Genomic DNA, 25,789 nt, shown 5'->3' on the forward strand with positions numbered 1-25,789 from the left:
GGACTTGCTACTAGTCAATTATCTGGCACTCCTTGCCCACCGCATACCGCTCTCTGCCCCAACTTTCAGTGCTATGCGGATGATACCCAGCTCATTTTCAGGCTACCCTTGGCCTCCTCTCCTTCTCTCATCTCTGACTGTGTCTGCTATCCAGGAATGGTGTGCCGCCAATGACCTCTGTCTTAATGCCAGTAAGACTGAGATTCTACTCATCGGCACACCCACTCCCTCCTTCCCTGCAGCTCTCTGGCCGGCCTCTTGGCCCTCTTCCTGCAAGGCAAAAAACCTAGGGGTCATCTTCGCCTCCACACTCTCTCCTCACATATCCGATGTCTCTAAGAAGTCACACTACCAGCTGCACCTCCTCAGAGGTATTCTTCCTTTCCTCTCCTTCCCCCAGAAGCTCACTGTCTCCAGAGCCCTGGTTCTCTCCAAGCTGGACTACTGTAACAGCCTCTATGTAAATCTGCCTGCCTCTAATCTCCGCCCTCTGCAACTCATCCAGAACAGGACTGCGAGACTTGTCCTTGGCCTCAAGCCCATGGAGGTATCTCTCCAGGACTGAAATCGCTACACTGGCTCCCAGTGGCTGCGAGGATTAAGTTCAAAACCCTCTGCATTGTCCACAAGGCCTTCTGGGGCCTGGGGCCAAAATACCTTCAACTCTCCCTCTCCCTAAATATCTTCCTTCTCAAGCTCTTCGCTCATCCGCCTCCAACTCCCTCAGGGTCAGCTGCTTCTCCAAGCAACGAGTTGGGGGTAGATCTCTCTCTGCGGCAGGGACCTCCCTCTGGAACAGCCTTCCTGCATCCCTGAAACTTGAGGAGAACCATCTCCGGTTCCGGAAGCACCTCAAAACCTTCCTCTTTGCTTCCGCTTTCTCTCCCCCTCTCCCCTGCTAAATTCCTACTGAAACTGCACTGATTCTGCAACTGGGCCACTCTCACCGATCTCGGTCCTTGGCCCAGCCACTCTCCCCTTGCACTGCCTCCCTGGCAACCCCTGCACTGCAGGTCTGTCTCTGCATCCCTACAGCCCCCTCCCCCTCCCCCTCCCAGCACTTGTCTGCACTTACCTTGCACTTGCCACCAGCTGGCCCTTATTATTTATCTTGTCATTCTTCTATCCCTGTACTGCACTTTCCCCCCACCCTTTCCTCTTGCACTTTTCCCTTCCCCTCTACCCCTGCACATGCGCGATCTGAATGACACCTGGCCTAGTAGGATCGTTGTCTGTCTTCCCTTTGTTCCCCCCTCCCTTGCCTCGTCGCGCCTTGAAACACTTGTGTATAGGCACGTTACAAATGCCATATCATATCATAAAAAGGTCACCACATGGAATGTAACAAGTTGGCTGCTTCAATCAATCTGCGTTGGCTGCTTCAATCAATCTGCTGACACATTAATCAAGAGACCAGAATTACCTTGCAAATCCCTGTGGAAGCTCCCCTAGACCGTAGAGTGGATACAAGTATGGGCTTTTTCCATATCTGGCCAGAGAATCACTGTAAAGTTTAATTCTGTTGATAGATTCACGGCAAGGTTGATCAAGGTAGCTGGAGAAGAGAGAATGGTCAACAATTTAAAACATGTTAACTCTACAAGTTACACTGACAACAAGATTAGAGAACGTTAAAACAGTCTAGGAAAGTCATCTCAATCTACAACCAGATACATCTACCACCATCCATAGCACGTAATGTAGTTGAATGAAAAACTGCATGCATGCATGCATTAAATTGCAGGACCCAATAAAGCTTCAGGTTGTACTTATTCAGTGGTGTTCAATATGTTTTTTTTTATAATGGTATATTTTATAACTAAAGATTAAGGACTGTTACAACACGTTACTTCACTGTTAGGATAGTTTTTCGGAAGTCCAACTGAGGGCTTGGTAAAACCATTCAACTGAGGCACTACAAGACTCCAATCTTAATATAAGGCTGTACCACCCGAGTTCATGCTAGCGTAGACAGAGCAGCCAGACTTATTTTAGGAGGGAAAGGGGGCTGTAGAATCAGTACAAATGAAATTGTAATACAAATGGTCCAAAGAAACACAAACACTATGTACGTAAAAACAAATGTTTTATTTAAATACAGGTAGGCCCAGATAAATCTAGAGGTAAATATGTACTAACACATTATATGAAATCGCAATCATAAAAACACTATACTTGAAGGTGCACAGACCAAAGTATAAACCTTATTTGAAACCCCTGACAGTAGTACTAGGGAAGTCAAAACCTTCTCATACCCATTCAGTATAGGTCACACCTATTCTTGGGGAGTAAAAACCAATGGTTACTTTCACAATTACATTCAGTAATGCAGTCAACTGGACAATATACTTCGGGGGAATAGTGGAACACTTATTCTAGGTACACTAAAAACCTATAACTACTTTTGTGATAACACAGTTATACTAGGTGAGTACAACCTAAGGATGTAATATTCAATTACAGGTGCTTTTGAAATCATTGAAACACAGATAGAGATAAGCAGTAACTTGTTACTTACTTTTTGGATGGCACACAGGGTAAGTAAAATCCATCAACTTTTTCAATATCAGAACCACAGACTGTGGGTTAGATAGCATAGGGAAAGTCCTAATGTTACACTTTACTGAATGACTCAAAGTTATTCTGGGTAGGCAACAGCATAATACAGACTTATTCTAGACAGGCTAACAGCAAGTCAGGGGGAGACAGACCCAGTTGGGTGGACACTCATACAATTATCCGAACAGGATTAATCTGGCGATACCAACAGTTGGAGGACACTCATACAATTACCCTGCAGGAATAATATAGTGAAACCAACACATTACTTTTGGGAAGAGGCACAACCTAATCACAGCAGAGTAATATATCTTCACGTATACTTTCTATTGGAATAGCAAAATTGTTTCTAAGGAAGAAAATATGTTAACCATACTTTTAAGAATAGTGCATCAAACATCCAAAGTACGAACTTTTGTAACTGTTCACTCTTAGAATTACAATTACCAACCAACTCTTTACAAGTAAGTAACTTTTAAACACATTTTCTCTTCTAGGCAAACGGCCCAATCCCTAAAAAGTATTTCCCTTATTCTTGGAGCATGAGTGCTCCCAGTGGCAGAAGGGAGGTCACTGGAATCTTGTGTCCAACAGGCAGTGTCAGGATAAGTTCTTAAGTAGCGAAAGTCAGAGTTCCTTAGGAAGACTGGGCAAATAGGTGAGTACTTAACTTCTGAGTTAGAAGAGGGTCCAGGGACTTCACAGAAGACACCCTAGCAGGATTCTAGCAGTGGGACAGGGTGCACTGGCCGAGAGGCCTCCCCATCACAGAAAAGACCCCACAGCTACACACAAATCCTAAGAGACTTAAGGTAAGTACATGCCCAAGCCAACACAACAAGATTTTGCAGCAGGACTTCTTCAGGGTCTGCAGCCAAATACCCAGTCAGTTGATTTCTTGTTGTGGTGACTGAAAACAAGCCCTCAGAAGGATCAATGAAGGCGGCTCTAGGCAAAGTTTTCCTTGCGGATGAATGAGGTTCTGCTGATTTGGCTCCTTTTCAAGGAGCACAGAAGACAGAAAATTGCGGGTGAATGGTCATTACAAAAGTCCAGCACTTTGTTGAGGGGACTTTTCAGACTCTATTCGGGTCTCTGGAGATCCACCAGGATGCCCACGACGTTTCAGAGAGATTTGGAATTTGGAAGACTGTGCACCGCACAATGGATTGAGGTCCTAGGGTATTGCAGAAATGCAAGGTCGCAGCAACACGTGGGATGGCTCAAAATGCAGGTCTTCCTGAGTCTAGTGGGTCTCACCAGGCTCTGTGTCAGGCTCATCTTTTTCTGAGTCCCCCAGGTCAATTGGAAGGAAGGGCTAAAACAGGCTCAGGTTACACAGTAGGCTCTCCAGTCGCTGGAAATCGTCTGTCGCTTTTCCTTCCTCATCCTCTTCGGTTTCAGTTCCAGTGCTTGACTTTTCTTCCGCTTCGCAGTATTCAACAGGAATTACAACAACTCCTGTGTTTTACAAGAAGGGGCTGTCTGGTTGTCCAATCAGGACAGTACGCCCCCCACTAGGATGTGTCCGCGTTCAAGACAAAGGGCTGTGGAGTTTTGGACTCCTCTCTCGCTTCCTGCCTTCACAGACAGACTGGAGCCTGGGCGGGAAGTCCATGGGACTCCCACCGAAGATAAAAATCACACAAAGGAATTTCCCACCCTGGATGTCAGGGGTAGGAGCAAGAAAGGACAAGAAACACTAAAATGGCGAAAAAAGAAGACCGGTACCATTTTGGTAAAATGAGCACCCTTCGTTGCCTTTACTATACCTGTGAACACAGCCTGCAGTAAAGGTGTACCAAATTAATACAAAGTATCACTGCCACCAGCCATTGAAGGGAAGCTTGACCCTGTTACAGATGTTACAGTTTTAACGTGAAAGGGGAAACATTGTACCTCCCCAGCACGCCACATAAGGTGGGTTTGCTGATGTCACCTAACAAAATGTAAAAGGGATCCAAAGATCCTTCCTACTCTTGGGAACTGTATTTCTCTCAAGTTTAGCAAAAGAAAGTTAAAGGGGAGCCCCTAACCTAGGGCAACCCAGCAACAACGGACACTTATTGCCAATAAGTTATTAAAGAGGATAACTTTAAAAGGACACTATGGAGAATCAAAAAAATGACACCCATAAAAAGAGTAAAAGATTCTATGAGTGTGGAAAAAGGTTCCCACTCACTGAGATATTGAGGAAAAATATCCCACTAGTAAAGCAAAAAGTTCTGGGGTTGACCCAGGTCAGGAAGATTTACCAGTTCTGTGAAAATCTTACCCAACATTCACCAATAAGCATCATCAAGTTAATCACTGACCATCGAAGGCTTCTTCATCCTTAAGTTCACAATATTCAAAACAAGCAGTGTGTCATTCCTCTAACACGATCCAACATTCAGCATTTTGTGCTAAACCTTTCCCCAATCTAAAAGAAATTCTCCGCACACCAACCCCACCCTCCCACATCTGTAACTTAACTTATAGAAAAAATGCAATTATTGGGGGCGTGGGGGGGTACACTGACTTCCTTCATAAACATATCTCGTGGTCTGGGACAACACACTGATCACTCCCATCTGCATACTAATTCTGCATTCATCTTTGCACAAATCGACCACCCACGCTCGGATTTTATGGCATTATAGCTTCTAAATGTCTGTGTGGACACGCTGTTTGATTAAGACACTACTGTCCCCTTAACGCTTTTCTTTCTTGTAAAATTCACAAAAGAGAAGCCACACTGTCTCCATGCAAATGGAATTCAATCGGAGCTGCAGTTAGGCTCTCCATATTGTAAATTCTTGAGCTTTTTTTTTTTAACCACTCAAATTTTGTGGGGAGCAAGTTATTTTTCCAACAAATGGTGAGACACACTGGGCAAGTGTGACAGTACCACATAACCCCCTTCATCACTTTCAACCCCAAACAATACCAACAGTGGCGTTGGATCCCTCTGAAACCTTTCTATAGTACGCATCCAGCCCAAAATGTCCTTCCGGTAAAGCCACACTTTCGGGCAACCCCACCACTGGTGCCAATAATCGCGAACAACCTTTCCAACAGTGCAGGCTCGCCCCTGGATGACATGCTTAACTCACCGTAAGAGCATTTCTGATGATTGTATCTGCTTAGATTCACATGCTGTGCATGTAATCCGACATCTAGTGGAAATCGCAGAGTATTGCATCTTTCTTTCGAAGATTGAAACGGGACATAGACATGGGCGTGACAAACTATCCCCACCGTGATGTGTTGTGTAGTATACCCAAAATCCCTCACACGTCGAGGTCCCTCTGGTTGTGTTTTTCTGGCACGAGGGAGCCTTATAGTCAGCGTGAGAGAGTACAGAAGAGAGCAGGTGTAAGAGGTCTAATTTGCCTTCTACTCCATGAGGGGAGAAAGGGTGGGCGCATGTGAATCAAAGCAGATACAATTATCAGAAATTATATTACAGTGAGTAATGCATGTCTTCTGATGCTTGTGAATCTGCTAAGAATCACATGCTGTGCATAGACAAGCGAGCAGTACCCAGAGATGGTGGTGGGATGTATGAAGGAACAGTAGCAAAGGGATGTCTTTTCACCAATTATCACACCTGAGAATCAGACCTAGAGTGTGTATCCAGGCAGTAGTTTTGTGTAAAGGTGTGTACAGAACATCAGGTTTCTGCTTTGTAAATGCAATCAAGGGGAACATTTGGAATGAATGCTATGGTAGCCCCTGTCCCCCGAGTAGTGTGCGCTCTCGGCGTGAACGGCAGATCTCTTGGCAAGAGAGAAAAAAAGTGTGAAGCAGTTTACGATCCATTTAGAAATAGCTGATTTAGAGACAGGGTCCCCTTTGCTACCAGCTGCCACTGCGACGAAGAAACAGTTTGTTTTTCTTAGTGGCTTTGTCTTTTCCAGACAGATAACCGCTATCCATACATCCAGTGTGTGGAGGCTTCTTTTCGCCACGTTAGTGGGGTTCTGGAAAAAGGTGGTTAGCTCTATGGACTGGTTTACATGGAACTTCGAGATCAATTTGGGCGCAAAGCACAGAAACACCATGTCTTTGTGAATCGTGATGAATGGGTCCTGAACTGAAAGGGCCAGCAGTTCACTAACTCGCCTTATAGAGGTGATTGCCACTAAGAAAGCGGTCTTGTAGGCGAGTGCCTTAAGGCTAGCCTTGTGCATTGGTTGAAAGGGAGGACCCATTTGTCTGGTAAGAACACTCTGGTCCCACCCGGGCGTTGGGTCGGAAATAGGGGGATGAAGCCTCTTTGCCCCATCCATAAAGGCTTTAATTACAGGAATTTTCCAGCATGAAACCTTGCTCTGGGATGTGGTGTATGCCAAAAGCGTGGCTAAGTGGACTTTAAGAGAATTGAAAACCAGTCCTGAATCTAAAAGGTGAGTTAGGTAAAGGACAATATCTTTAGGTGAGCATTAAATAGGATTGATGCCCTTACCATTACACCAGATGACAAAGCGCTTCCATTTGCTAGAGTAGTAATGCCTGGTCCTAGGGTTCTGTGCTTCTCTGAGTAAGCACAAGCATCTTTGTGGGAGCCAGAGGTGCCCAACTATGACTGACTTCAGGAGCCAGGTTGCTAAATTGAGAATTTTAGGGCATGGATGTAGTCTTCCCCCTGGTCTTGAGGCAGCATGTTGTACGGGCACGGCAGCTTCCTGTGAGAGGATGCCATTGCCATGAGGTGGGAGAACCAAGGCTGGCAGGCCCACATATGGGCCACCAAAATCATCCTGTGGCTCTTGGTGCATGTGGTGCACTAGTCTGTTGAGCAGGGGAATCAGGGGTAAAAGCATAGACATTTCCCAGACGATCTTATCCAAAGACCGTTCCCCTTGGAGCGGTTCCTAGGGTACCTGGAGCCGTAATCTGGGCATTGGGCGTTCTCCAGAGTGGCGAATAAGTTGTCTGGGAAGCCCCATTCTGAGAAGACGTTGAGTACAATGTCCTCCTGTAGCCGCCACTTGTGCTCTACGGGTAGGGGGAAATCTCTGCTGAATACGTCCGGCATAAGATTGAGTTCCCTTGGGACATGTTCTGAAAGGAGGAACATTTTGTGTTTGAGTGCCCAATCCATATGTTCTGGGACAGTTTGGACAGCCTTAGAGAGTGAGTGCCCCCCCCCCCGTTTGTGTAATGTATGGCCGTAGTACGGTCCATGAGGACTAGAACTGCCTTCCCCTGGGAGGTGTGTCTGGAAGGCCTTTAGGGCCTTGAACATATTGCTAGCAATTCCAACAGGTTGATGTGATTGGATGCATCCACTGGGAACCACATACCGTGCAACGTCTGTTGAAGGTGGTGAGCCCCCCCACTACCCCATTAGAGATGCGTCTGTGGTGAGAGAGGCTTCTATTGCGGGGATGGTGAAGGTTTTCCCTGCAGAAGGGTTTCCCTTGACCACCACTGCAGAGACTGAACGAGGGCTGCCGAGACAACCACTAGATCGTCTCACTGGCCACTGTCCTGACATTATTGGCTCCAGAGCCACTCTTGCATGGGGCACATGCGCAAACGAGCATGAGGAACTATACAGGAAGCCATCATCCCTAACCGTCGCAAGGCTTTGCGTACGGTCACCTGGTGACTGGCTACATAATGAGGGATCTGGAACAGCAGGTTTTGAACCGTCTCGGAGGGAAAGACGAGGCCGTCCTTGGTCAGAATTAGAGGCCCCAGAAACTGTTTCTGATTGGGGCTTAGACTGGATTTTTTCTCATTGATAGAGAAACCTAGGTTGAAGAGGAGATCTACTGTCTTCTGGGTATTTGTCTGGCATGTTCGGTAGGATTCCCGTTATGAGCCAGCAGTCGAGGTAAGGATAGACTGGAATGGACTGCCTTTGCAGGTGAACAGCTACTACCGCCAGCACGTTTGTGAATAACCATGGTGCTGAGGCAATGTCGAAGGGGAGAACCTTGAACTGATAGTGTGTGTCCTCTATCATGAACCCGAGATACTTTCCGTAGTAGGAAGTACACTGAATAAATACCCTGGTTTACCTGGAGAATGGGGACGACTTCTATGGCACTCTTTTCCAGAAGGCCATGCAGGATGTGTAGATGTTCTGGCAGGCGTGTGCTTCTCAGTGGGTGGTATTGAGGTGGTCGGAGAAACTCGATGCAGTAGCCGTGGCACTGGTCTTCAGCCCCCACTGGTCTGATGTGATCCCCTCCCAGCAAGGCATAAATTAGTTTTCAAAAGTTGATTAGCAGAGTTTGCAAACATATTCTTGATTAGCAAACCCACCCATTTGATTAGCAATGTTGTATTAATATTTTTTATCTCACCAGAAGTTATTTGCATCCAAAACATAAAATGAGCATCAATACAGCATTTTTGTATACTGCTAAAATAAGGTATTAGTGAGATGAATCAGGCCTTGAAAATTCTTTCAAATTCAACTAATAGACCTGCAGGTTAGGTAATTTATTTTACCTAATGTAAATGTGCTTTCTGTTAAGTGATTCATGTCACCACAAACCCACTTTATGTTTGGCACGCTGCTGTCAGCTAAGCACAGTGAATCATTTGACATTTACTTCAAAAAAGTCTATTTTACACAAAAGTTTCAAACAACCCCTGCAAATGGGAGTGGGCGAGTGAATTTTGCAAGCTCTGTCTGAGTGTCTGTAAAAGGTTTGGTGCAACAAAAAAATAGATATGATAAAAAGGCTCTGAAAACAGTTTGGCCAGCTCTCTCCTGCAGGAGCTAATATGCAATGCAATCATAATCATAGAGCAAAGTGAGCTCTGGAGGCCAACTACAGCGTGTTGTATTGCAGGAGATATGTCGATATACAGTTTGGATGGAACAATTGATCATTCTTTTGCGTAAACATCTATTAAGCCTTGTGTATTCTTTGTGTTAGAGGAAAGAAAGTAAGATACTAAGCAAAGTAGATGGCATACATAGCAGGCAGAGAATTGGACACTAGGTGGAATATTGTAGTTTACTGCCATCTCACTTTCAGGGAAACTGGTATAAAACCTCTCATGGGTTGAACACTAGTTGCACAGGTAAATGCAACCAGCAGGTCACATACCTAGATGTGTTATTAAAAGTAGTTGGCCATTGGAACCATGTACATTTTCAAATGTTTTCACTTTTCAATGTGATGCAACTTCCCCAACAAAGAAAAATCTAGTGGACACAGATTTAGATATACTAACCTAAACATTACTGTAAATCATGGTGACAACGCAGTGTTTTACAGAAGCAATACTGTAGTTATGCATTATGGAGCAACTTATTCGGAACGGAATTGCATGACTGTTTTTAATAAAGTCACACATACTGGTCTTTGCCAAAGAGGATATAGATAGCTAATAAAAGTATCATCCAAATCACTTCTGTTTTTCAATAGTTTGAAGATGAAAACAAATCTTGCCTATACTCCAACACAGGACTTTGGCACTTAAGGGTGAAGGAGATTATTGCACTCTCTCCATTAGCCCCTTCCAACTTGCAGTAAACAGAGAAGAGTGTAGCAAGAGCTTTGAGAGCCAGAGAGGAATTCAGGGTGAGCAGTACTTTCATTGACCTAGGTAACTTAAATGGCTAACTTTGCTACACAAGTGTCCATTTAATCAGAGTGGATTTAGGCAGGGCTATTCCACGGCACATAACATCATGGTTATGGACCTCCTAAGGACACAAGCTAGATCAGGGGGGCAGCCCCCATTATATGCCCTCTATATAGACTTCTCTGCGGCATTCGATTCTATTCCCAGAGATTGTCTTTGGCAGAAGTTAAAATCAATGGGCTGCCCTGAGGGCCTGATTTATTATCTAAAATTGCTCCATCAGAATACTTCTGTAAAATTAAAATTGGACCAGGAAGGTCATACCACCAGAAGCGTGCTCCAAAATAGGGGGGTCAAACAAGGTTGTGTTACGGCTCCCTTAATATATAATCTATACGTACATGACATCCCCGTGGCCATTAGGGCTGCGACCAACTGCCCACCGAAAATAGGAGATTCCATCTGTCCTGTTCTTGCCTACGCAGACGACCTAGTAATACTTGATCACACCATCAGTGGGCTACGCAGGTCGGCCCTTGCCTGTGGGAATATGCATAGAGAAACGGCCTTAAAATTAGCCTGGAAAAAACGAAGGCCATGAGATTCACCAAAAAGAATACCTCTCGTAGCCAGCTGAGTGTGGGCCTCGAATACATTGCCTACATTCCTTATTATCGTTATTTAGGGGTCGAATTTGAGACCATCTGTGATTATGGAACATGCAAACAGTCGCGTATCTCAAGAGCGGCACAATTAACCGCCCTGTTCCATAGATTCACAGTAAATCAGGGAGGTTTCACTATCTGGGGCACACGTCAACTTTATGTTCAAGTATTGTCCCCTATGATCATCTATGGTCTGGAAGCTCTCCTTAATACTGACTTGAAATGGTTACAGGTGATAGAAGGAAAATTTTGGTGTCCTATCCTGGGTCTACCACCAGGAATTCCCATGGCAATAATAAGATTAGAATTGGAATTGACCTCGCTGAAAGCTCAAGTCTTAAAAAAGCGAGTAAAAAGCGAGTACTAGTTTGAGAATGAGTGGTGAAACAAATAATGGGCTGCTAAAGGCCGTCTATCAAGAGATCTCCAAGGAGAACCCCACCGTGTCCCGCGAAGGAGCAAATGTCCAAACTGCTGACGGCCATTGGGTGGCAAACCCGGGTGAGTAGTGTTACAGAGGAAGTACAGAGGGCCCTGGGTAAGCGTACAGATCTCTGGGACTGGCTCGAGAACTATGCCCATCTCCGGAAACTGAAAAGCTATCAGTTTGTCCAGTATAGACTATACAACTTTAAAAAACCTCAGAGCTACCTCAATCTGTGCCTTGATGTGAGACTTAGACGCTTCATCTTACTTTTAAGGCTCGAACAACTACCCACATTAATGATCACCGGGAGAAGAGACAGGATCGCTCCTGAACTAAGACTTTGCAGTTTATGTAAAGAAATGAATCAGCCAGAGGGAGACACAGGCCTTCCGGGTCAAAGGCTGGCTGAAGGGCTGTGCGCAGACGCGAGAGGGAGAGAGCAGTGTTCCATCAGATGAGATCGACTCAGGCAGGGCGGAGCGGTGTCTGGGTGGAGGGTGCTGGGCTCGAGGAGGCAGAGCGGACTCTCTAGGCAGGTGCAGGGGGTGAGTGTGCTTGGAGGAGGTGGTAAGGATGGCAAAGAGGAATGGGAAGGCTGAAAAGAAGGGGGAGGTGGAGTAGGGGGCAAAGAGGGGGAAGACGCGGACTGTGAAATCTACATCTGTCTAGGGGGGAGAGGAGGGAAGTGAGGGGCGGCATCGCAACAGGTCTCCACAGAGGGATGATGGAGGGGGGCTGGACCGGGGCAACTCTGGTTCGGGGACCCAGGAAAAGTGCGCTTTGGAGGGGCTGGGGGCCACAGGGAGCGGTGTGCCTGGGGTGGAGCAGATGCAGTGTGACAGTGTGTGGAAGGTGGTGTTGAAGCCTGATCGTCGTGTGAAGACGTTTCTGGGGGAAAATCCGATGGGGTTTGCTGGATGGACAAAGGCGGCCGTGGGGGATGTTACTCGGGTGCTAGTGGTGGCTGGGGCCGGTTGTTGGTGGAGGGGACGGATGCTGGTAGTAAGGCTAAGATTATGGAGGTGCTTGTCTGGGTAGGCATGCGTTGCGAGTGTTTGACCAAAGTGGCGTGTCATGTAAGGGGGTGCTGTATGGAGTACCGGTGTCTGAATATTTCTGAGATGGAGGAGCAGCTGGCGGATGTGAGGGTGGTGGAGGCGTGGAGGTTGGGGAGGAGAGATGCACATGGGGATGTTGTGTCTACGACTGTGGCAGTGAGGTTTGCGAGGGCGGAGTGTCCGGAGGTGGTGGAGTTGGGTTACCAGAGGTTCCGTGTGAAAGTTTATGTAGCGTTGCCTTGGAGGTGTTATAAGTGTCAGCAGTTTGGACATGTGGCGAGAGTATGCAGGAATGAGAAGCACTGTGGGAGGAGTGGTGGAGATCACGATATTAAGGAATGCAAGGTGGAGACCCCGGAGAAGTGTGTGAATTGTGGGGGGGGCACTCTACTGCGTTTAGGGGGTGTGAGAGCCACAGGGTGGCAAGAGAGGTGGTGCAGGTGAGGGCGGCGGAAGGTTGGTCTTAGGCGGAGTCTGTGGCAAAGGTGAAACCGGTACGGGTAGTGAGTGAGGTGAGTAGGAGAGAGCCGGTGGTGGATGAGGCTGTGGGAAGGAAGAAAGTGGTGGGTGAGGTGAAAGGCATAGAAATGGTGGTTGTCCCGAAAACGGAGTTTATATGCTTTATAGTGAGTGTGCTGGAGCTGGTTCAGGGGAATTTGTCTGTCAGTGTGTCGGATCTTACGAAAGGAGTGGTGGAAGCGGGGAGGAGGTTTTTGAGTGTTGTGGATGTGTTTGAACAGGATGTGTTTAGGATGGTTGCTAAAGTGCGGAAGCAGAGTGGGGTGTTGGCATGAGGATTTTGCAGTGGAACGCGAGGAGTTTGTTGAGGAATGGGCAGGAGTTGAAAGCGGTGTTGTGTGGGGAATTGAATGTTGATGTGGTTTGTATCCAGGAGACGTGGTTAAGGGGCGATCTGAGGTTTGCGATTCCGGGTTTTGAGTTGTTTCGTAAGGATAGGCTGGGGGGGGGGGAAAGAGGTGGGTGTGGCTATGGCAGTTCGGAAGGGGTTGGTTGCAAGGGAGATTGTGGTAGATAGAGGAGTGGAGGCTATCGGGTGGGGATTCGGGTAGGGGGATCGGAAGTATTGGTGTTGAATTACTATAATCCGTGTGAGGTGGTGGAGGTGGGTGTGCTGTCTGGAGTGATAAGGGGACATGTGGGACCTTGCGTTTTGTGTGGTGATTTCAACAGTGCCAATATGTTGTGGGGTAGTGATCGGACGGATGCGAATGGGGAACTGTTGGAGGGCATGGCGGATGAATTGTGTCTGGTTTTGCTGAATGATGGTTCGGGCATGCGGTTGGATGCGAGGACTGGGAAGTTGTTGTGTTTGGATTTCACCTGGGTGTCTGCTGCTATTGCGGGTGAATGTGATTGGGAGGTGCGGGAGGATGGGGATATGAGGAGCGATAATTCTGGCATTTTGGTGACTCTGAGGGGTCAGGTCCTTGATGCTTGGGAGTCGGTTGAATTTTAGGAAGGCTGATTGGGAGTTGTATAAGGGATTGTGTCAGGAATTGATTGTTCCTCGGGGTAGGGATGGGGGGGTGGATGAATGGAATGAGCATCTGGTGCAGGGAATGAGCGCGCTGTCAGTGGCGGCAGTTCCGGAGGTTGTGAAGGGGAAGGGTGGGAAAGTCGAGGTTCCTTGGTGGTCGGTGGAATGTTCACAGGCTGTGGCGGCGCGTAAGAAGGCTAGGGCCAGGGCTGAGATCGGGAATGTTGGAGGATTTGTTGGCATATAAGAAGGCTAAGGCGGTGGTGCAGAGGGTGATTAGGGAAAGGAAGCGTGGATATTGGAGGGGCTATTGTGGGTCCCTAGGGAGTAATTCTGGTGTGGGTGAGGTTTGGAAGCAGTTTAAGCGGATGTCCGGGTTAATGGAGGCCGCAGGGTGGTATGTCTGTGTTGTTGAAAGGGGTGGATGTGGTCAGTGAGGATGGGGAGAAGGCGAATTTGTTGGGGGAGGGGGGGTATTTTGCGGGAGTGCACAGTTCAGGGAACTTCCCGGAGGCGGTGAGGCTAGGTATGGGTGTGGTTGAGGAGGAGATGCGGGAGTTGTTGGCGGATGTTGGGCCTTGGGAAGAGCAGTATGAGGTTCCGTTTTCTATGGTGGAGTTGGATGGGGCAATTCGGAAGGGGAAGTAGTCTAGTCCAGGGGTGGATGGGGTCATGCATGCATTTTTGGATAAGTTGGCAGTGGAATGTAAGTTGGAGGTGTTGGCTCTGTTCAATGAGATCTGGAAGAGTGGAGTTTTGCCGAGGTTGTGGAAGAGAGCGATTGTGGTGGCGATTTTGAAGGGTGGCAAGGTCCCTACGGAGTGTAAGTCGTATAGGCCGATTGCGCTGACTGTTGTGCTGTGTAAGGTTATGGAACGGATGGTGGTTGAGCGATTGGGGTTTTACTTGGAGTCGAATGGGTGTTTGAGTGATTTTCAGAGTGGGTTCAGGAGGAATCGGTCGGTGGCAGATCCGTTAGTGAGGTTGGTGACTGGTGTGGAGGAGGCGTTGTGTGATGGGGAGCTGTAGGGGCGTTCCTTTTGGATTTGGAGAAGGCGTATGATATGGTGTGGAGGAGTGGGTTGTTGGTGAGACTGTTGGAGATGGGTGTGAAGGGGAGGATGTTTCGGTGGATTAGGGCGTTTTTGGCTGATAGGACCTTTCAGGTTAGAGTGAGGGGGTGATGTCTGAGGTTTGGAAGATGGAGAATGGGACGCCGCAGGGGAGTGTGATTAGTGCGATGTTGTTTAATGTGATGGTGTATGGGTTGATTCGGGCTATGGTGGGTATTGGGTGTCAGGTGGATTTCTTCGCAGATGATGGTGTGGTATGGGTAAGAGGGAGGAGTTTGTTGTTGGTGCAGAGTCGGCTGCAAGCTGCGAATGGAGGAGTGGTGTGGGAAATGGGGCTTTTCGGTGGATAAAAGTGTGAGTATGGTTTTCTCGAGGAGAAGAGTGCAGCAGGAGTTGGACTTGGTTTTGAAAGGTGTGAGGGTGAAGAGCGTGGAAGAGTTTCGGTACTTGGGGGTGATTTTGGATAGGAAGTTGAACTGGAATTTGCAGGTGGATGGTGTGGTGGATAAGTGTAAACGTAGGTTGAATTTGTTGCGGGCGGTGTCTGGGAAAGAGTGGGGTGCGCAGCAGAAGCGTTTACGAATGTTATATAAGGGATTTTGAGTGTGATGGATTTTGGATGTCAGGTGGCAGTGGGTTTCAGAAGCTGCGGTTGGATAGGGTGCAGGCGAGGGCATTGATGCCTCAACAATCAAGCACCCCCTACCTAGCTGAAAGAATCAACTGGAGACCCTCTAACCGACTGACTAGATCTGCCAACACCTTCTTACTTGAAGTCCCGAGATTCAAACTTACCACGGCGGGCAGATCCAGCTTCCCAGTTAGAGCAGCACAATCTTGGAACACACTCCCACTTGACCTCAGACGCCCTCTACCTTACACTAGATTTAGATCCAATGCCATCAAATGGCTGCACAACAACGATTTGTAACACCTGTTAAAACAATACTCTTCTGCATTTACCCATTTTGATCCTACATGTACTGCCTCACCTGTATCATCTGTTCTAAGTTACCACTTTTTTTTTTTTGTAATAGCCTGTCAGGCTTTGTAACCAAGCTTTGAGTCTACTTGTACTGTTGCGCCCAGATGCCCATGGGCTTGGAGCGCATTACCAAATAAATAAACAAACATTGAGGGTGTGTTCGGGTGTGATGAGGTCCTATCCAGTGAATGCGGTTCAGGTGCTTGTGGGGGAGATGCCGTTGGGGTTGAGGAGGGAAGCGTTGAATATGAGGTGGTGGGTGAAGTGCAGTGCGAAGAGTGTGGCTCATCCGGTGCGTGAATGTTTGCTGTATAATTGGAGGTTTGACTATTATAGGGACCGGTGGAGGAGGAAGGGGGGCACTTTGGGGTTTCACATGTGGGAGAAGGGGGTGCAGTGGGGTGTGGGCGAGTTGTTGGCTGTGACAGGTACAGATTTGGTGAGATGGCCGATGTGGATGATGGGGTCTCCAAAGGTGTGTTTGGAGTTGGCGAGTGTGGTGTCGAAAAAGCGGGGTTTGCGGGGTGAGATCAAGGCTTTGGGTCAGGCATATGTGGCAGGGAAGGAAGGGTGTAAGGTGTTCACGGATGGTTCGAAGGATCCTGTGTCTGGGAGAGTGGGTATGGCGTTTTATCTGGAAAGCACTGTGGGCGACTGATGAATGACGTGTCTATTTGTACGGCTGAGTTGGTAGCGATTGCATTGGCAATTGATAGGGTGTGCGAGTTGGGGTTTGAGAAGGTGGTGGTGTTTTCAGATTCATGGAGTGGGTTGCAGGCGATTGTGGCAGGGGATGGTGATGGGAAGGATGTAATTTGGACATCAGGAGGAAGACTGATGGGTGTGAGCGTGGGGGGATGGATCTGGAGTTGACGTGGATCCCCAATCACAGCGGCATTTTGGGTAATGAGTTGGTGGATTTGGCGGCGGGTGCGGGTATGAGGAGAGGAGTGGTTGATGTGACGATACCGTTGTGTGGATGAGGTGAAGGCTGTGGTGGTGAAGCGTGTTATGGATGAGTGGCAGGAGAGGTGGGAGAATGGGGTGAAGGACAGGTGGATGTTTGGTGTTCGTGAGAAAGTGTCTGTGAAGGTGGATGCAGGGAAACTGGAATGGAGGAGGAGGGAGGAGGTGATGCTGAACCGGTTGAGGATAGGGCATGTGGGGCTGAATGACGGTCTGTTTCGAGTGGGGAGCGTGAGTCCAGGGACTGTGTGGTGTGTGGGGTGCCTGAGACTGGGACATTTTTTGCTTGCGTGTGAGAGGCATGTTGAGGAGAGAGAGTTGATGAGGGTTCGGTTGTCTGCGCTGGGAGTGGCTGACCTGAGTGGGAAGGCTTTGCTGGGAGGAGTCGGTGTGAGAGGCAGGGAGAGGAGCAGTGTGCTGCTAGATTTTGTGGGGCAGACAGGGCGGTGGGAGGAGTTATGAGAATGTGAGGACTGTGTGTAAGATTGGTGGGGTAGGTGCACATCATCCTTTTGGATGGGGAAGCGCCTGCGTGGGTCCGCCCACGCATTCGATAATTTAAAGAAGAAGAATCAGCCAGAGACGGCCAGACATTTGTTGACTGAATGCCACCAGATGCTAAGTGCCATAAACCTCGGCTTGGGCAATTTTGTGCACAATCATGGACACATCAAAGAGGAACTATTCTGGTATCATTGCACTAATTCTAAAAGCATGAGACTAATAATTCTAAATATTTGGCTGAAGGTGGAAACAAGCTTTAATATAACCATATAGGAGGACACAAATATGAACTACTGAACAGTTATTGTTTAAGCCTAAGTGACCCCGCCATTTATCACGGGTGTGCATATAAGCAAAAACTATTATAATGGTAAACCATTATTGCCATGTTAACTAAATGTTGGAAGCTCGCCCTGAAGATTAGCCGTTATGAGGCATTGCATGCATTTTTGCTAAAACCAAAACTATTGTTTTCTAAAAGTTATGAGATGAAGACATGATGGTTTGATTGTTTAGGGAATTTGATGTTTTTTCTCTTTATTTATAACTTTGTAGCTAAATTGTTATGTATTCCCTTTTTAAGATAATTTTTACTCTATGTATGTTTTCTTTTTCTCCTTACGTAAAAGCTATAGCAATGTGTAAAGTTTCAATATAAAATAAATCACAATAAATATTATTATTATTTAATTAGCAAACCAACAGAATTGCATAGCAAATTGCTATGCGACACTGCTTATTTTATGCCTTGCCCAGGCATGGATGAATTATGACAAGCGACCCCCGACTGGGGAAAGGCGAAAGGGGACACAAACCGGCGAGTCACTTTGAGGTGGAGGCCGGGGAGCCTCTAGGAGTAGAGTTCCTGCCTCTACCTTTGCCCCTATAAGGGCCTCTATGTTGGTATTGGTGGCTATCAGAAGTGCCTTGGCGGGAGGGCCAGGGGGTATTCCCTGAGCCGTATTGCCCTTGGAGAGAGCGGGAAAAAGATTGGCCACGAAAGGATCGGTGCGAGTTAGAGCCTCCACATTGGTGGAAGGATTTAGCTGTGATCTGGCTAAGAGACTTTAGTGTTTCGTGTTGTTTCTTAGCCGCCTCCAGGGCGTCATCAACAGCCTTCCCAAAAAGGTTGGAGTCCTCCATCTTGTTGATAAGGCTTGTTGATAAGGAGGCCGGAGTTTCTGGTTTCAAGCCAGAGTTCTTTAACCAGGCGTGTTTTAGGTAAGGTCGCCTGGGCTAGGGTGCGCCCAGTGGTCTCAGCAGAGTCCAGAGTGTTCTTCAATATGTTATGGGTGACTTGTCTGCCTTCAGCCATGACCGACAGCAGGCGTGATCGGGTGGGCTCTGGAACATCTTGAAGACTATCTTGAACTAGGCCCCATTGCTCATCACTGTAACTTGCCAGGAGAGTGGTATTATTTTCAATGCTTGTGGAGTAGGCCACAGAGGCGGTGACCCGTTTACTCAGGGCTTAAAGTTTTTGACGGTCTTTGTCCGGAGAGACTTCCGCCGAAGACAATGGAACCCCTGCCCTCTTCCAGACCCAGACCATACAGAGAAAAGGACTGAAGGGCGATGGGCTCGGGAAGGCGCTATTGCCCAGCATAAAAATAAAATAAATATATTTTTGATGCTTCAAAAAGTGCTCTGGTCCCGTCCCAAAAGTATGGAGGAAAGGGGACGGAACATAGGAGTATGCACAGTCTGAAAAAGACCTCATGGTACGGGGAGGGCTACATCAGGCATGCAGATACAGGAGACAAAATTAGGGTACACATATAGGTTGCATGTAACAACCATATGCATCCAAATGTTGCAAAGACAAGTTAGATCGGTTGAGAGTAGAAATAATGGCAAACATCTGGTAAGGCAAGTCAAGAGTGGACATACTGGAAAAGCAGCGCCCAAGGTAAGTGGGGGTTACATCAGTTATGCACATTGTGGTGAATAGTCCATGAAATATAAAGTTGCAAACCTGTGTCAGTCCCAAGTTCTAACTTGAAGAACATTGCAAATGCCACACTAGCATCCTCCCATTTAAAAAGCAGCTAGATTTGATTTTCATGCAAAGCGGTCAAAGCAGCAACTTTGTAAAACATCTAGATTCGATTTTATGGAGAGCGTCAAAAAGCAACTTTTATTTAAAAAAACTAAAAATTGTACTTAGCAGGAGGGAAAAGTCTGAACAACTTAGATCGCAGTGGAAACGGACATGTAGAATTGTTTTGCATGCCGGTGATAACTAGGCGAGCACAGATTAGTTAAAGAGGGCCACCGGGAGGATAAAGGGCGGAGGGGGGCGAATAGGTCCAGTAAAAAGACAGCAAGCAGGCAAATGAATCATTGAAGATGCAGTAGGTGGTACTGGTACAGTGAATAACGGGGCAAAAGTATGCGCATGGCACTGAAAGACAATGCAGCCAGTATGGAATAGTCAGGAAGTCATTAAGTGGTGGTGGTGGTGGTACACCATGAGGGGTCCCTTAAGGAGAACAAAGGAGAGGTTCGCACAGGTACAGTCAAAGGCACGAGGACGTGCAGTCAGTGAGGAGGTGATAGGATTGGAACTAGGGGGCCGCAGCAGCAGGAAGGGCTGCCCTCCAGCCCCGGACAGGGCCAGAACACTTGAAACACTTGAAGAAGAGCGGGATATAAATCAAATATCAATATCAACAGAGTAAACACTGCCCTTTGAGGTGGCCCTTCGAGGGGGGCTGGGTTGTCTCTGGAGATATGTTTTCCCTTCTGTTGGATCCTGTAGAAGATGCCCACGAGCTGCAGGTGCAAGCAAGTTTCTGGTCGGGTCAAGGAGCCAAGTGCAACCCTTTCCAATGAAGAATGCAGCAGGCACCGATGCAGGACTCTTCAGGACACTACCAGATGGGAATAGCCGGTTCCAGTGAGAGTCACTGCACATGGGTGACAACGTCTCACCAGTCGCGAGCAAAGGAAGCCTTCTAGAACAGGAGCCGTCGATGATGGGACACAAACTGGGCAGGAAGGTGACTTGCAGGACTAGCTGGGGACTATCGAAGCTCTGGGCAAAAACACAGAACAGCGATGCTTCTGGCACGGTAGCCCAAAATGGAGCTGTTTTGTCCACCGGGTGGTCCAGGGACACTTCTAAAGGCTCCAGGATCATGTGAGGGCTTCAAGACTGGATGGTCCTACCAGTCCAAGGGATTTTCTGAAATCAGGTAATCCAGCAGGGCTTCACCAGTACAGCAGCAGGAATGATCCCCAGGCATCTTCAGGATTACTCTATGGGTTTTCCGTCGTCAACACACGATACATGGCGCCTCTTCTGATATGCTTGAATTGCTGCAGGACGACTCCTTACTCTAAATTCAGGCGAGTGATCAAACTCAGCCCATCAATAGCAAGATCTGCCCCACACATGCACACCAGCAGCAGCAGTCCAATCAGGGATCACTGTGGGACTTGTTAGGGAGAATTTTCAGTTTCTGTGCTAATTCCTGTTCACCTTAGAGACCCCCAGCCCTTTCGCTGGACTCTGGGATCTTTTTGATTTTTAACCTCGTGAGTGGTGCTTTTTGCCACTCACGCATGTGTTTTTCTCTGACTTGGTTTTTTAAAAACTGTTTAAATGGAGTCTGGTAAACTCCATAGGCATCAGCTTTTTGCATAGTGAATCAAAGCACCCTCTTAATGTTTAACCCCTTAAGTGCCATGGGCGAGGTATCTCGTCCTTGGGATTACCTCCCTGTTGCCAAGGGTGAGATACCTCGTCCTTGGCACTTAAGGGGTTAATGAAACAGAAAACGTTAGAAGGCGTTGAATAGCGAAATCCCAAAATCACCAAAAAAAGCCTTAGCGCTTAAGGGGAATCCATGGCAGTTTGATCATTGTCTATGTATTTCAATTTTGTTGCTATTTTTGTAAATCCGTATACAAACAATTTTACAAAAAATACATTTTCTTGTGTGAACTCCAGTTCAAGAACAGAGAGATAGCTTTTATCTTACCTACCTTTTTCTTTTGTGGGTTCAGCACATACCACCCTATGTGGAGTGCTGTGGGGTTACATAGTAACTCCTTATCCCACTTCTCATGTAACTTTTTGTTACACTAACTAACTTGAATGGCTGGTGGCAGTGGTTTCCTTTTTACCATCTTCGTGCCATGTATCTGCAGGAGGATTCCTCAGCTGCAGTACCGCACCCAAGGTTGACCATTTTCTCAAATGGCCCCAGTCTTCTTTTTTCGCCATTTCTTGCCAGTTAGTTCCTTCTGGGCTTGTACTCTGTTTGAATTGAGTTTTGAGTCCTTTGTGCATGTTGCCTTTGGCTGGCTTCAGCCCTGAAGCCCGCCCAGGCTCCAATGTGTCTGGAAAGGCAGGAAGTGAGGGAGGGTCACAAAACGTTGCTGTCCTTTGTCTCTTAGGTGTGCTGGAGTTAAATCACTTCTGACTGGCCGGGTGGCTCTCCAGGAGGACAGCCTCCCTGCTGGATGATCAACGGCCGGGGGCTGTGAATGAATGGGAACTTGCTTAAAAAGGTGAGGTATTGGGGACTAGAGGCAGAGTCGACCACCGCAGGACAACATCCAATGAAGACAGGAAGTGACGCCTGCAGCACCTTGCTGGACCGTGAAGTGCCCAGTGAAGCCCTGCAGCTTTACTGACGCATTTTCATTTTGACTGGGAAGACTCTTGCGGGACGACTTCCTCCCTTGGGCTGGTGGGACCAACTAGACAAGCTTTATTTTGGCGCAACCCCCAACTTGCTGTGACTTTCCAAGGCTGCAGAACCCTATTGCCCGGGGACCCCCTGACCCTCATCAAGTGCATTGTCTTCAGAATAAAACCAGCCAAGACTTTGGGGGCATCCAGAGGACCCTACAGAAGCAGGAAATCTCCATCCAGAGCCCCCTCACCAAAGTCCAGGCCCAAGGGATCAAATTACATCTAACCAGAGCAGTTTGTTCTTTGGGTCTGAGAAAAAGGCACCAAAACCACAAAATGCCACTGAACTAAGAAGAATCCATTGCTACAGAGCCCCTCTTGCGAGTGCTGCCGCAGAAGCCAGCCAGACGTCCTAACTTTTGTCACCACAACGAAGGACAAGAAACAAGGGTCTGCTATGCTACAACAGGAAGGCATCCAGCTGGAATAAATTCTTCAGTTCACAGGGACTGTGGGGTACATCTACCTTTTGCCAATTGCGGCGCTTTCTAGCTTGGGGTGCTGTTTTACCCTCTTGAGTTGACCTCAACTCACCTGCACAGGCCTCCCAGCTTGTGCTTCTTCAAGGTGGCTCCTCTTGAGCTTCTGTGATTTTCTGTTTTGATTTACTGACTTAAACATTTTCTAAGAAGAGCATCAGAACTTTTAACTAGCCCATTGACATAGGCTGTCCTGGCTCTCTAAGGGCCTCTATCTGAACCTATTGGCTTCAGCAGTGCTTGTTCCCTTACAGGTTTTAATTGTTGCACACTATTACTGGGATAAAAGACTGCCTACATCACGCTGGCAGACTAACTGTTTTTCTAAGTACAACTATAGCTTTTCCCTCCAAATAACTCAATAAGGTAATCGCAAATAAGTTTTATTACTGACCTCAAAAGACGTAACTCAATGTGCTGAAATATGTATAAATTATAAGTTACTCACTGTAGTGACTAACTTATTCTTCCTCTACCTCAATACTGAATGGGCGTCCGTTCCAAGGGACGGGAGACAGAACCTTTTTCACCAGAAAAAACCTTCTTCCCCTTTAAATTTAGAGTTGCGAAGGGGTGCGCTGCCCTGGGAGCATGCGCTGCCCTGGGAGCATGCGCTGCCTCGACTCCACCCTCTGGCTCCACACCAGTCCCCATAGACTCAGACAACAGATTACTATTGACTAATGACCAGTTTTATTAGGGGAGGAGGGGATGGTGGGACGTATGGAGGAAAGGGGACTAAGAATACGTTAGTCACTACGGTGAGTAACCTATAATTACTCCTACGTCCCGTCTCCTTTCCTCCACACTGAATGGGCGATTACAACTCAATGTAGCCCCTGGGTGGAGAGGAGACCCTCCTTAAGCAAACCGGTTTTTAAGAACCGCCTGGCCGAAAGCCGCATCTGATCTAGAACCGGCATCCAAACAGTAATGCTTGCAAAATGCCGAAGGGATGGCACAAGTGGCCGCCCTGCTTATGACTTGCCAGGATACATGCCGCTGGAATGCAATGGCCGTTGCCTTGGCTCTGACCGTGTGTGCATGCACGTTTGCTGGAAATGGCTCATGCGGTCCCTCATAAGCTTCTTTGATGGCCAAGACCATCCACCAAGCTATGGAGGCCTTGGATGCCCAATACCCCTGTATTGAACTTCCAAAGTTGACAAATGCAGCATCCGACTTGCGGAAGCCCTTGTTCCTGTCCAAGTAGAATTTCAGGGTACACCTGACATCCAGGCAGTGCAGAACTCTCTGCCTAGTCTTTAGGATCAGAAAAAACATAGGCAGCACCATTTCCTCGTTTAGATGGAAAGAAGACGGTACCTTAGGCAGGAATGCTGGGTGTGTCCACAGGACAGCTTTATCCTTGTGAAACGTAATATATGGTTCTGAGGCGACCAGTGTCTGGATTTCGCCGACTCTGCGAGCCGAGGTGAGGCCGACTAGCAAGGCCGTCTTAATGGTGAACAGTCTGATGTCCGCGGACGCCATTGGCTGGAATGGTTTGTGTGCCAGGGCACCCAAGACTATGTTGAGGTCCCATACAGGGTGTGGCCTCTTAATGGGTGGGTAGAGTCTGGCGAGTCCAGTCAAATGCTTCTTGACAATCTGATTGGAAGAGGAGAACACATCTTCCTCTGAATTCCAGTAGGCCCCTATGGCTGCCAGGTAAGTGCAGCAAGTGTCAATTTGCACACCTGAATGGGCGAGGTGCACCGAGAAAGAGCACGTTGTCCAAGGTACATGCATCGGGGTGGTGGGGGGGGGGGGGGGAGTAGGTCGATATTCTTCTGGTCCACTTACTCTTATACTGGGCTCCGGTAGCCTTACTCCTTGCGCCCTGTATGACCTCTAGATTAGCCTGGGAATGGCTGAGGTGCTCAGGAACCACGCTGTGAGGGCTAGTTTATGTGGTGCAGGGTTGATGACCTTGCCCCCCTGCTGCGCCAGAAGATGTGCTGGGCCCGTCGGAAGGTGAATAGGTGGTCTGTCCGAGAGGCTGAACAGCTCCATGAACCATGACCTGGCCGGGCACCATGGAGCTATTAAAGTGACGAGACTCCTTGATCCTCTGTATCAGTGGTGTGGCCGGAAAGATGCACGCGGTCATACCGTTCAACTGAATCTGAAATGCGTCATCCAGGGAGCCGTGGCCCTGTCCCTGCCAGGAGGCAAACTGTTGCCACTTCTTGTCCCAGGTGGCAAATAGATCCACCTGGGGTTGTCCCCATCTGCTGAATATCTCCTGCAGTACGAGGTTATTTAATTGCCACTCGTAATTGTCTGCTCCCAACCTGCTGAGCCTGTCCGCCTCCAGGTTGGATTCCCCAGGAAGGTGGACAGCCGTGAGGTAGTGTGGATCATGAGTCCTACCCTGCTCCTCAGGCCAAGACCTGCTATGCGTTTCACCCTCAGCAGATATGCTGATAGAGCTGCGTTTAGGCGCCCCCTCTGACATGTTGCTGGTACTAGGGCGCGGACCCTCGGGTGAAGATCCAGTACTAGAACCTTGCGGTCCCTCAGTGTTAGAAAAATTCTCAGAAATGTGCTAATTCCCTCCACCTTAGAGTCCCCCGGCAACTTTGCTGGATTTTGAGGACTTGATTTTTTTTTTTTTTTACCTGGAGAGAGTGAGACCCTTTTTCCCACTTTCTCGTGCATTTTAATGTAATTTTTTAACAGTGCGTTTTTTAGTCGTGGAGTGTGACAAACTCCATAGGCATATTTTACATTGTGTCACACAGCACCTTCAGTGCAGTGACACTGGGGGGTGGGGGGAGAAGTCTTTCAGATTTCCCCAAGGTTTAAATACCTTCTCTGGGATAAACTACTGTTTCCCAGAGCAGTAAAGTGAAATTCACTTTACTTACATTTGTAACTTTCTAGACCCAGCACACACTATTTTACAATATGGTGTTGGAGGGGTTACCTCGTATCCCCTTGTCTAACTTCTCATGTAATATTTTTATGTTACCCTTTCCTCACTGAATGGCTGGTGGCAGTGGTTTCGTTTTTTACTACCGTGGTGTGCATTTACCACGGGATGCATTCGCAACTGCGGTAAAGCACTCAAGGGTGCCATTTGTCAAAATGGCTATGTCGTCTTTTTCACCATTTTTTGTGGAAAGGTCCTTCTTGAGATTTACTCTGCGTGCCAAACCAGGTTTGATCCCTCTGTTAGTTTTGCCTTTGTTAGGATTCACAAGTGAAGCCCGTCTCTGGCTCCAGGGTGTCTGCAGTAGGCAGGAAGTGATTGAGGTGCCCGAAACGCCCTGTGCTTAGTCTCCTAGGAGACCCAAATGCACTCTGAGTGGCTGGCTGACTGTCC

The 25,789-nt window shown here is 47.8% G+C and overlaps 1 protein-coding gene across 1 annotated transcript in view; it reads right to left on the reverse strand.

The window, feature by feature from the left end:
- The window catches only part of GDI2 (GDP dissociation inhibitor 2), a 404,570-nt gene that overhangs the window by 164,046 nt on the left and 214,735 nt on the right, over positions 1–25,789 (reverse strand). The window contains exon 6 of the mRNA XM_069629650.1: positions 1,424–1,555. Coding sequence (XP_069485751.1) covers positions 1,424–1,555 — 132 coding nt within the window. The remainder of the gene's footprint in view (positions 1–1,423; positions 1,556–25,789) is intronic.

This window comes from Ambystoma mexicanum, chromosome 12, assembly GCF_040938575.1.
Source record: "Ambystoma mexicanum isolate Mex_15411 chromosome 12, UKY_AmexF1_1, whole genome shotgun sequence".
Taxonomy (NCBI): domain Eukaryota; kingdom Metazoa; phylum Chordata; class Amphibia; order Caudata; family Ambystomatidae; genus Ambystoma; species Ambystoma mexicanum.